The sequence below is a fragment of the Tamandua tetradactyla genome, chromosome 4, assembly GCF_023851605.1.
Source record: "Tamandua tetradactyla isolate mTamTet1 chromosome 4, mTamTet1.pri, whole genome shotgun sequence".
NCBI lineage: Eukaryota > Metazoa > Chordata > Mammalia > Pilosa > Myrmecophagidae > Tamandua > Tamandua tetradactyla.
The window spans coordinates 189060572-189073197 of record NC_135330.1 but is presented as its reverse complement, the minus strand read 5'-3'; the positions used below and the strand labels follow the sequence as shown (position 1 = coordinate 189073197).

The following is a 12626-nucleotide window of genomic DNA, read 5'->3' as shown; positions in this document are numbered from 1 at the left end:
CTGCATTATTTATTGCCCAAGCTGGGACACTCAAGAGAGAAAGAGCAGTATTAATGGTTACTGTCAGACAGTTGGCCCAAATTGGAACTGTCCCAGGGAAACAGGACATGGGCTTACCCTAACTGTAGCACCATTTATGTCACCCTATGCATTTACAGATTTAATCTTCTTGTATTCAGCTATTTGTAAGTTATCCCTCAGTTCTGTGACAAGTAGTCATTTTTAGACTTCACTGTGGACAGATATGAACTGCCCAAGTAAGGAGAGAATCAGCCAACAGCCCAGCGCTTGAGTCTCTTGTGGTGTGTTTCCTATTTGAGGTTATGAGTACATTTGTGTGGAACATATTAAGTATAAACAGGGGGTGTTATTCTTAGGTCACAGTCTTATAAAATATCAGGAGTCTATGTTGAATGATGAGGGTGGTGTAGACACTGCAGTAGCAGCATGGATAAGCCATAACTCACAGACTGCTTGGTTGATCAGTTTAGTGGGTGGTGGGAGGAAAGAGCATTTCCTACTTAAAACATGCAAGAGCCACAGATATTATTTTATGTTAACTGGCCACAGGTATTAAACATTGACTTCTTTGGAGTTGCATCTTACATGAAGACTTGGTGGTAAAGTTAACATGTGAGGCAAAGCACATGTCAGAATCGCCCTGGGAAGGCCCGAGAAAGGCGCCGTGGTGCAGAATTCTTCTTAGTTCAGTGCATTTTTCTGCCAGTTGTTGAAATATCACTCAGTCACTGATTGAAGAACAGGTGAGGCGGTTGGTGTCCACTTAGGGACCCTGTTCTACAAACAGCAGGTGCCTTGAAGTGCTGTAATCTGAGTCTGCCTCCCGTTGAGGGGCGCTTAGTCCCTGTGAGGCACACGCTTGGTAGCCCCTGTCCCTTCACACCATCTGCACTGCTCCTTCCTCTCCCCCGCTTCTCTCAGAGTCTGTGGTTGGATTTTTATTTTAAGCATATGATGAAACGATCCCAGTTAAGTTCACATGGCTAGGGGAACCATGCATAAATATCCAGATACCCCTTACATCCTTTGTTTAATGAGTTTGAAGAGATGTCCTGAGTTTTCACAGTCATCTTGGAAAGTCACTACCCTTATTATAGGATTGAGTCAAAAGAGAAATCATTATTGGATTTGATTTGCAGAGGTAGGAAGGCAAAGGAAAACTTCGTAAAGAGTATTGAGTCTTCATGTGCACTTTTGAGGACGTTCTTTTTCTGTATTCATTAGTTTAAAAAGCCAGACGTTATTCTTGGCACTTGGGATAGAATGGTAAACAAAGCACATAAAGCCCTGACCTTCAAAGGGCTTGTATTATCTTGTTGGGAGTGGGAGATCCTTAGAGAGAGAGGAGATGCTCAGACCCTGCATGTGCCAAGGAAAGGAGGCTGTGTGAATAAGCAGCCTAAAATCCGCATTGCCAGGAGTAAGGAAAAGGAGATGAGATGGCTAGGTGACCATGGTGAAGAGTTTGGCTTAATTTAGTATCTATAGGATGTTATATAGATTTTCTCTCATACTGAATGAGTTTTGTATTGTGTCTTTTGATTCTTAAATTTTAGAAATAGGCTTTTATATTGCTTCCTTTGTGTCTCGGTGTTAAACTACATTAGAAGAAAATTTTAAGTGTATGTAGCCAGTTTAATACTAGGATAATTAAGTAATTAATTGAATTTGTTTTGAAATAAATCTATTTTAGAGTCATTTTATGGCTTGTGCTTTTTCATATGTATTACTTTGATGATAATTAGTTATTTATTAGAATTATAATTGTTCGTTAAATTTCAGAGTTGCTTATGACTATTGAATTTTTCTTTACAGATGTTCCTTGCATCTTTAGTGGTGACCAGATTGGGATGTTGGATCCTCATCAGACACTTTTTGGCCCAAATGAATCTGGCCAGTGTTGGAATCTCAAAAGTGACAGCAAAGAAATTAGTGAACTTTCAGACCAGTTTGCGCCATTCATTGGCATTTTTGGAAGCACCAAGGAAACTTTCATGAATGGCAATTTTCCAGGAACATTTTTCCGTTTCCCTCTTCGCCTCCAACCCTCCCAGCTTAGTGGTAACCTCTACAATAAGCAGAAGGTTCTTGAGTTGTTCGACTCTTTCAGAGCAGATGCAGACACGGTGTTGCTGTTTCTGAAGAGCGTGCAGGACGTGTCCTTACATGTCCGGGAGGCTGACGGCACCGAGAGACTGGTGTTCAGAGTGACTGCTAGTGAGAGTAAGGCCCTGAAACACGAACGGCCAAACTCTATAAAGATTCTGGGGACTGCTATAAGTAACTATTGTAAAAAGATTCCAAGCAATAGCATTACCTGTGAGACGTATCACTTAAATATAGTTTTAGAAGATGAGAATACTAAAGATGCACAGAAAACATCCTGGTTGGTTTGTAACAGTGTGGGCGGTCGAGGAATGTGTAGTAAACTTGACTCCTTGGCTGATGAATTGAAATTTGTCCCAATTATTGGAATAGCCATGTCTTTATCAAGCAGAGACGATGAAGAGCAGGGAGCAGCATCTGATTTCTCAGGAAAAGCGTTTTGCTTTCTTCCTTTACCACCTGGTGAGGAAAGCAAAACAGGTCTCCCCGTCCACATCAGTGGATTCTTTGGTCTGACGGACAATCGCAGGAGCATCAAATGGAGGGAGCTGGACCAGTGGAGGGACCCAGCCGCCTTATGGAATGACTTTCTTGTTGCGAATGTTGTCCCCAGAGCTTATGCTACTCTGGTCTTAGACTCAATCAGACGTCTGGAGACAGAAAAAACCTCTGATTTCCCCCTTTCGGTTGAGGTTATCTATAAGCTTTGGCCTGATATGAACAAAGTTAAGGTACACTGGCAACCGATTTTAGAGCCCCTGTTTAATGAGCTGTTTCAGAGCCCAGTTCTTTATTCACTCAGCGGCCACTGGGTGAAGCTAGAGCAGGCGTATTTCTCAGAACTCGACGAGAGTTTGGAGTGTACGAAAACTGCGCTCGGCTACCTCCAGAGCTCAGGGAAGCAGGTTGTCAAGGTCCCCGCAAACCTCGCCGCTGCGGCCCAGCTCGCCGCGTCCAGGACGAAGCCTGTGAAGACGGTGACGCCGGCCTTGGCCCGGCAGGTGCTGCGCAAGTCGGCGCCCCCGAGCAGCTCCCTGGAGAAGCTGCACCTCTTAGAGTTCGTGCTGTCCGACGGCGCCTACAGCGAGCTGCTGGGGCTGGAGCTGCTACCACTGCAGGACGGGCGCTTCGTCCCCTTCTCCTCCTCTGTGTCCGACCAGGACGCGGTGTACATTACCTCAGAAGACTATCCAAGGTGGAGCCGATGCTGAAGTCCTGGTCTGGGGGCCTTCCCTGCGCCTCCGAACCTAAAGTTCCTCACTTGAAAAGTCATTAGTTAGCGACGTTGGTTTTACAGTTGGCAAGAATTTTGCAGAAATAATTTGTTAAAATATTGAAGTATATAATTTTATAATCTGAAGTGAAAAAACATTCATATGTTGATGGCTTAGAAATATTCCAAGAAGTTATTTCCTAGGAAATTTCAAACACTGAAAGCAATGATTATAAATTAGTTGAGATTAGTCAGTAGTGAATTGTTTTGATGAACTGTAATTTAAAAGAATTTGAAAATTACACTAATTCCTTAGAACTTTGATGTGTATTGACATTTCAGAATATAGAATTAATTTTATTCTTAGGCCTTCAGAACATTTCTGAATTTGGATATGGTGCCTAATGTCCTGCTATTTTAAAGCAAGGCCTAGATAATATTTGATTAGAAAATATGGTAATATGATTTGATGTGTGCATTTACATAAGATTGACAGTTTATCTTGCTGAAATTATGTGATTGGATTTTGTTAGAATTGTAGAAAATTATAACGACTGCTGTGTTTTCTTTATCTTGTTAGGTCCCTTTTCCCAGGTCTTGAAGGAAGATTTATTTTGGATAACTTGAAGCCCCACATTCTAGCTGCTCTCAAGGAGGCCGCCAAAACCCGAGGTATTAGAGGTTTGGGGTATTTTAAAAAAGAAATCCAATACATAGATAGATATAACATTTTATATAAAGCTTTATAAGTGTTTATTATCAGGAACCAATATAAAACTGCCAGTATTTACACCGTGAGAGCTGTAAAATTAACAACAGGTTATGCTTTAACCTAACACAATTATTATATTAAAGGCGTTTCAGTAGCCATGTGACATCTAAAGACCCAAAGGCAGGATTGTACTTAAGACCTCTGGGACTTGGAAGGTTTGTAAGGGGGAAATCACATCCCTCTAGACAGCGCCCTCCCCCCAGCTTCCGGGGGCTCCCACCCTGCACCCTCCCACCCTGGCCTCCCCCCGTGGCTTCGGGGTGTTGGGCTTGGCCGGGTGTGGTCTGGCCGCAGAGGCCGGGCGAGCCTGCTAGCTCCGCACTGTCGGGAAGAGAGGGTTCACAGGGTTCTTCCGAGAGTGCGGTGTCCATTATTGAGAATGTTTTTAGGAAAATACAGTATCGTGAGGGAAAAAAATGACATAATTCTAAGTTCTCTTTCAACTTCCACAAGCATCTTCTTCCTTATAAAACTGATGCCTGCGTTTTTTTGTCTAAGTTAGACTGGCTTGACAAATTCTAGATTTGTCTCACGGGCTAAGGCAGTAAAGCACATCAGAGGTAATGCCTCAAGGGAAATTGTGAATATTAGTGTATCTTGTTTATTAAATACAAATGAAAGGAATTGGGATAAGTGTGGAGGGAGGCAAGTTGAAGATGGAGTTAAAATAAGACTAAAAGAAAATGAGTATGTAAATGTTGCTTCCCGTAAGGGATCTGAAACCATGAGATAGTAGCAGTGAGATTGACTTTTTCCCAACATCTAGGTTGTTTAATTGGGAATTGTAATACTAAAAATAAGCCTTTCTGGAGTTGAAGCACTCATTCCTGTAACCTTGCCATTTTTTGTTCCAAATTTTTAGAAGTCCATTTTGTTTCTCAAAAATTTCTATTCTTTAAATTTTTGATATTGAAGTATAACTTACATGCAGAAAAGTATGTTATGCTACTATATCATATGTAGGCTGAATGGAATTTTACGAATGGAAACACCTCGTAACCCAGACTGAAGATTGCTGGCACCTCTGGAAGCCTCCCTCATGCCCCTTTGCACCCACCCACCAACCATTATCCTGATTCTCAAAGCGTTGATTAGTTTAGCCCGCTTTCAGACTTTATATAAAAGGAATTGTTCAGTATATCCTCTACCTGCTATTAGGTTTGTGAGGTTTCATCCATATCGTTGCATGTATTTGTACATTTTCTTCCTCATGTCTGTAACATTTCATTGTGTGATGTAGTACTTTTTTTTCTTCTTTCTATTTTTATTTTTCAAATTTTTTTTAATGTGAAAAGTCATTTGTTTACATCAAAATCCTTATCTGGGTAGCGATGGGATATTTGAAGAAAATACTATTGTCATAATTTGTCTATTCCCACAGTGAGTTTAGGTACTTGATCAGAGGGCCAAAATGCCCCCGTGTGGTCATAGAGGAAAATGCTGTAGTTTAAGAAAAATGAGGGGCTTTTTACAGCAGTTAGTTATGAATTCATTCACTTGAGGCTCAGGTTTTCCACATGTTTCTTCATCTTTTCCACACCTGGCAGTTTTACTATTACTGACAGAACTTAAAAGTTGTTGTGCTCACATGGTAAGCTTTTGTTTCCATCAATATAAGAGTGGTTTTATATTTAAAGAATATACACTAAAGTTCTAAGCAGTCAACAAGAATCCTTAAGATAACCCTCCAAGACAAAGATGCCAGTCCTGCTAGCATGTACAGCAATGTTCTGACAAGGCTGGGGGTGAAGGAAGCAAACTGTTGGAAACAGTCAATTCCTCCGAACAAAAGCAGCTTTGGTCCCCCCTGGGAAAACAAGCTTAGCTTTTCACTTTAGTTATCAAACATTCAGAAGCCAGGGACCAGAATAGATTTTACGATAATACCATAAAGAGTTTATTTTATACCAATTCACCAAGAAAAACTTGACCTTCAGACGCTTGAGGGTGTCACTCTACATTATGATACATGAGTCAATACCTATTTCTTTAAACTGTACACGCAGTTGGCAGAAAAGTGCTCTGGACTGAGTCTTGGCTCTGGGTGATCCCATTCCTTTCCCTATACCAGAGGTATACACTACCACCTAATTATTAAGTCTATACATAACCCAAAAAATTTTTAGATGAACTTTAAAAATATTTTCCATGTTCTCTCATTGGAGAATTAAGTTAAGAAATACATTATCCTTCTCAGAGAAGGATATGAAGACATTCAAAAACAAAGAGGGCACTCATAGCTCTAATACTTCTAATATTGTGGGCGCTCCCTCATTGCATACATACATATATATATATATATATATATATATATAAAATTCTAAGAGTAATAGCTTAGTAAATATAAAGCTCTCCATGACATCAAGCCTTAAACCTGGGCCAGTGAAATACAGAGGCACAGACGCACTTTGTGTCTCCAATTACAAAGAATGTTCTCCCTGAATTCCTAAGAACAAGACTTAAAGGCCAGCCCTGTGCCTGAAATCCCTTTTGAATGAGGCAAGGTGTGGAAATAAATATATTATCTATTATATAGACAAATACTTAGAAGAAAAATGAGAAAGCATTATCTAAAACTGAATGTGACGCATGATTACAACCAGTGTTAGAGGCATGCACTCATACAGCCCCATCTATATGGAGAGAGACTGGAAGGAAACACACTAAAATACCAGTACTGGTTGTGTTAGAGACGGTTGACAGTAGGGATGATTTTTGTTTTGTTTTCTGCTTTTCATTTTTCCAAATCTTCCTTAATGAGCATGTAATACTCTTTTATAGTGAAACAAACAATACTAATTGATAACTTACTGAATGAATAGTTGCCACTTAATTGTTCTATAGCTATATTAAGAAACGACTTTTGGGTTCAGAATATTATTCAAATGTAACATTCACCCGAGGTAAGTCCAGTGGCATCGTACGCGCAGTTGGCAGAAAAGTGCTCTGGACTGAGTCTTGGCTCTGGGTGATCCCAGGCCTTGCTCTCCTTGTCCTGTCAAAAGTGGGGCTGCACTGGGATGGTGGTTCTTAATCCTCAGTGGGTTACTGAGCCCTCTCTATTAAACCATGGACCCACTCCTCAGGAAAAAATGCGTATGCTCACAGAGCTTGTGGAAATAATTCTGGGAGGTTTATGAATTCTCTAAAGGTCCATGGAGTAGGTTGAGAACACTGGTTAATATGTTCATTTCCATACCTCTGCCTCTGCTGCCATGGGGAGGCATAAATAAAACAGTCTAATTCACATTTCCTGGATCTTTGCTGAGGGCCTGATCTCTCTGCTGCCAAGATATGTCAAGGTCATCAGCTTTGTACCCTAATGAACAGACACCTCACAGCTCAGCGATGTAGCCCCACAGTCTTTTTGCATATGGCAAGGAGGTGATACCATAGTCAAAAGATTTTAGTTTAAGCAGAACGCTAGGCTACTGGTGCAAAAACAGTAAAATCAGTGAAAGTTAAACACAGCAGAGGGTAGCAGACGCCAAGAGAACCAAAAAAGGAGATTCTTTTTGCAGAGGCTAGCCTGCTGAATCCCGGCATTCTTGTTTGCAAGCTGTTGGAATGTGATATACTGGAAACAGAATGGCTTTTAAAAGGGAATTTATTAAGTTGCAAATTTACAGTTCTAAGGCCATGAAAGTGTCCAAATCTAAGTCATCCAGGGAAAGATACCTTAGTTCAAGAAGGCCAATGATGTTCAAGTTTTCTCTTTCAACTGGGAAGGCAGATGGTGAACATGGTGACATCTGCTAGCTTTCTCTCCAGGCTTTTTGTTTCAGGAAGCTCCCCCAGGGGCGTTTTCCTTCTTCATCTCCAAAGGTCTCTGGCTGTGTGGGCTCTTGTGGTTCTTTCCAAAATGGTTCCTTCTTAAAGGGCAACAGTAGGCAACCCTATCGTGAATGAGTGGAGACACCTCACCATGGATACCATCTAATCAAAAGTTACCACCCACAATTGGGTGGGTCACATCTCCATGGAAACAATAAAAAAGCTCCTACCGAGCAATACTGAATAAGAATTAAACAACTTGGCTTTTCTGGGGTTCACAATAGATTCAAATGGCATACCTGGTATTCCAGTTGTATTTTAAGAACATGGTTACCCTGACTTCAGAATTCTCCAGTGCACACAGGTAAGCATGGGGGATTACAAGTGAAGTCACACAAAACAGTATTTGCAGCAACATATCATCTGTCAACAGATGAGACTTTCTAAAGCTGAATACTGCACAAACCATCTGGCTCTATTTCTCATTTCTATCATCAGCCACTTACCCAAAGCCAAGATATTCTCCCCAACCCCGAGATTCAAATAGAATTGACAGTTTTCAATTCTAAATATTCTTATATTAAAATTAAGTCAACAAATCACTTCAAATGTCAAAAGAAATATCACATAGCAGTAAAACTGCTACAAATGGTACTTTGAACAGGCCAGAGGTAGGAAGATGGCTGTATTGTTAGGTCTCAATCATACCTGGGAGTCTGGCTTTCCTGGTTCTACTTCTGAAATAGGCAACATCAAAACAGACAGGACTTTTCACAGTAGCTCTCCCATAGGTTCTTCTTGCGGCATTGCTGAGGCTTCTCTCCCTGACTCCCACCACCTCCCATTAAGCCAGCTCCTTTCTCAGGCATGAGGCAAGGTAAAATTACATGCCCAGGGTGAGCAGGCTAGGTCTTGAAGGGCTACTCTGGAAGAGCGCACTGGAGCCTGCTTGCCTTGGTGGGCTGCCTCCATTTGGAGGAAGAAGCAACATCGGCCGGCAGAGGGAACATGACGCTTTGTGTGGGCCTGACCCAGACCATACTCCCTTGGCATCAGAGAACCAGCCCAAAGCTGCTGTGACCAGCTAAGGCCAGGTTAAAATCCCCCACGAGTTTACTCATGGCTTTTTGTTGTTGCTGATAACCACAATTATTTTCCCTGAATTACCATATTACAACAAAAAAAGGGAGGGGGGGGGAAGAGATTTTAAAATGGATTAATTTGTTTCTATTTTTAAAGATACTTCCACATAATACTACTAATGAGCCAGTGGTAGAATTCCTCATGCAACCCCACTGGCCATTCCTAAGCAAGCTCCTTTTATAGACACTTTTTCCAGTTGTACAAGAAATCTGGAGTTAACTAGCAGCAAGTCTGAAAATGTGGTTATGTATTTAGGTACAAAGCTGGTTCATCAGATCCCGGCTCTGGCCCTCAAGCAAATGCAATTCAGTTGGGGCATTATCTGCCTCCTCCTTAACATGTATCAAACAGTTCCATTTCTTGGAGCCATTTCCCTTTTTCAGCCACTGGCTGAACTTTTCCAAAATTCCAACCCTGCCTTTTCCTCACTCCTTTCATCCTCCATGAGTTCTGGGTTTTCTTCTTGGGAAAATGAGTCCTGCTTTGGGTGGGGGCCCTCAATAATGGCAGACTCACCTTCCAGTACAGCACACCTACACAGAGTACTCTCACAGGGCCCTTGGCCAAATTTTGGCTACTGTCGGGCGCTTTGGGGATGGACTTTTTCTCTTCCAGCGTGTGTCAGTTTGTGAAAGGTTCTAGAATGCAGTAAAGCAGAAATGGGTTGGCTTTTACAATGGGGATTTATTAGCTTACAAATTTCAGTTCTGAGGCCATGAAAATGTCCACATTAAGGCATCAATAGGATGATGCCTTCTCTGAAGAATGGTTGCTGGCATCTAGGACACCTCTATGACATGGGAAGTCATATGGCCGGCATCTACTGGCTCTTCTCTCCTGGGTTTCATTGTTTTCAGCTTCTGGTTTCAGTGGCTTCCTTTCTCAGCTCCTCCAGAGGCTTTTTCTCTGTGAGCGTCAATTAGCTTCATCTCGAAGGATTCCAGTAAAAGGATTAAGACCCACCTTGAATGGGCTGGCTCACATCTCAACTGAAATAAGCAAAGGTCCTACCTACAACAGGTCTACACTCACAGAAATGGATTAAAAGAACATTGCCTTTTCTGGGGGACATAACAGCTTCAAATTACCACACAGGGCTTGGATGACATCCTTAGGAGCTCATGGAACTTCTCTCAGTTGCATCACTCACTGCATCTTTTTAGGTGAACGTGATTGAAAGGGGTTGTGTAGACCTATGTGTCCCACTGATTTAACACTACAAATATAAATAAGTTCTTGCATGAACTGCAAAGGTATGAATCTTGTACAAAGAGTGTATAAGTTCGGGGTATACAGGGAAACTGCTATTGTATGCTATGGGCTATGTTTAACAGGAAAACATCAACAGTACCGCACAATACCAGGGGTAAATAATTGAGCAGGAGGGACAAGCGTTAAGGGGAGGTTTCTATTTGGTGAGGGTGTATTTATTGGTTATCTTTCTCTTGGGAACTATGAAATTAGCTAAAATTGAGAGTGTTGATGGACTATTGACTTTGGATAGTATACATGATGCACAGTGAATGGAGGTGGCTGAAGGATGCACTGACTGAGAAGTAGATTGACAAATGATGGCATATACTTATGATTGAATATCGTGCTGCTATAGTGAACTTGTGAGACATTTGGTGAGGCAATATAAGCCTCACAAAAGAGCAAATATTGTATGGTCTCATTTAGAAAATACTTACAGGAAACAGGAGTGTAGATTATAAGCTCTTAGAGCAGTCACCTTTAGTCCGGAATGTTAATTGTAATTTCTGAATTTTGAGAGGCTGTTTTATATATGTATAACCTGGTAGTTAGAGATAAGAAGGAAGGCGATCGGGTCGGGACTAAGGTAAGTCAGAATTCAGGGGTAAGGAAGACATTGTATTTTAAAACCTCATCTACTCTGAAACCAAAGGAAGAAAGACTTATTTTGTTCAGAATCTAAATTTTCTGTAGCACATGATCTAATTGAAACTGTCTGGATGGATCATTTAAACAATCCAAACACAGGGAGCCCAGAGTAAGAAGAATGAGGGCCTTTAATCCTGTATGGCTTAATGTAATACCTGGATACATCCCTTAGTATATTAAGCAGGTAATAAAAAAGGTATTGGCAAAACCCCTTGAGGGATGGGAGAATAAATAAGGAAGTATTAAACTTTACTACCAGGGTAAAACCCCTGATGGTATGTCAAACATTAGTTTGACAACTAAATTAATAGGCCAAGACTTTGATCTTGAGGCTTGTTCTTGGGAAGCTTATGTATGTAGCAGAGTTTAGCCTACCTATAGGTATGCCTAAGAGTCACTTCTAGAGGACCCCTGTTGTTGCTCAGATGTAGCCTCTCTCTGTAAGTCCAACTCTGCAAGTGAAATAATTGACCTCCTCCCACCTTCGTGGGACATGACATCCAGAGGTGAAAATCTCCCTGGTTGCCTGGAAGATGACTCCCAGGGATGAGCCTGGTCCTGGCACTGTGGGATCAACAATGCCTTCCTGATCTAAAGAGGGGAGAGGAAGTGTAACAAATTGTTAGATCTTAATGACTCTGTGCCTAACACAAATAAGGTATCTGGGTGAGAGAGTTCAAGTAGAGTCAAAAGTCTACTCTGGAGGTTACTCTGCGCAAACTTCAGTTAGACCTTGTTACCTACCATTACTTGCCAACCCCCAACCAAAACTATTTCAGCCAACCCTAGAGAACACCTATGGTGTTATATAAGATTCTACAAAGGTTCCATGCACTAGGGTAACTTTCCAGAAACCCACATCCTCCCAGATGGGTCCTTGACCAGATAAGTCCTGAAGTGCAGAGGCCCCAGCCTCTGCAGAACATAAACTAGTTCCATTCTCCTATCCCATATTATTGACAGCCCCTTCCAACATGAAAAAAGTTAGATGGGGCATAGCCCAAATTCCCCTAAAGAGTGGAAGAAAGAGCAAAGGTGATGGTGGAGTTATATAGAGATGGTAGAATTTAACAAACGAGTATGATTACTGAATCATTATATTGATATTTCTTTTAATCTCCAATATCTTAGAGCAGCTAGAAGTAAAAACTTAAAATTGTGGAATTGTAACCCATATCAGACTCTGAAATCTGTTCTGCAACTAATTGTTGTGATGTGCTTTGAACTTTATTGCTTTTTTATATATGTATTATTTTTCACAAAAAAGAAAAAGAAAACTTCAGATGGTGGAGATGACAAAAAAAAAAGCCCTTCTTTTTCTCCCTGATTTGAAATACCATTTTATCATGTACTAAATTTCCATATGTATATAGGTCCAGTTCTGTGTTTATAATCTGGTCCATTTTCCACTGGTCTGTACCACATTGTTTTTATTACTGATGATTTTTGTATTTTCTGTTATTTGATAGGGCTATCTCCTCCCTTCTCATTGCTTCAGTTTGTTTCTCTAGGTCTAGATGGATGGGGAGAACCTGTTATATATTTAGGAATCAGTTATATTTATAAGTTAACATTTTTACTAAGTCAAGTCTCCCTACTCTGTATGTCTTTTCATTTTCTTATCTACTGCAGAGTCTGATTCTTTATGTAGGGTCCTGCTGCAAACACTTTTTTGTCCTTGGTTCTTGGTTGATG

General features: G+C 41.0%; 1 protein-coding gene across 5 annotated transcripts in view; it reads left to right on the top strand.

The window, feature by feature from the left end:
- The window catches only part of SACS (sacsin molecular chaperone), a 57259-nt gene that overhangs the window by 21679 nt on the left and 22954 nt on the right, over positions 1 to 12626 (top strand). For 4 of the 5 annotated variants that reach the window (XR_013174757.1, XM_077158839.1, XM_077158840.1 and 1 more), the window contains 2 exons: positions 1837 to 3322; positions 3921 to 4012. Coding sequence is in view for 3 of the 5 variants with exons in the window: in XM_077158839.1 (XP_077014954.1) it covers positions 1837 to 3322; positions 3921 to 4012 (1578 nt within the window). In the remaining 2 variants the exon portion in view is untranslated. Of the gene's footprint in view, positions 1 to 1836; positions 3323 to 3900; positions 4013 to 12626 lie in introns of those variants that run through there. The other variant, XM_077158842.1, reaches the window with a different exon arrangement.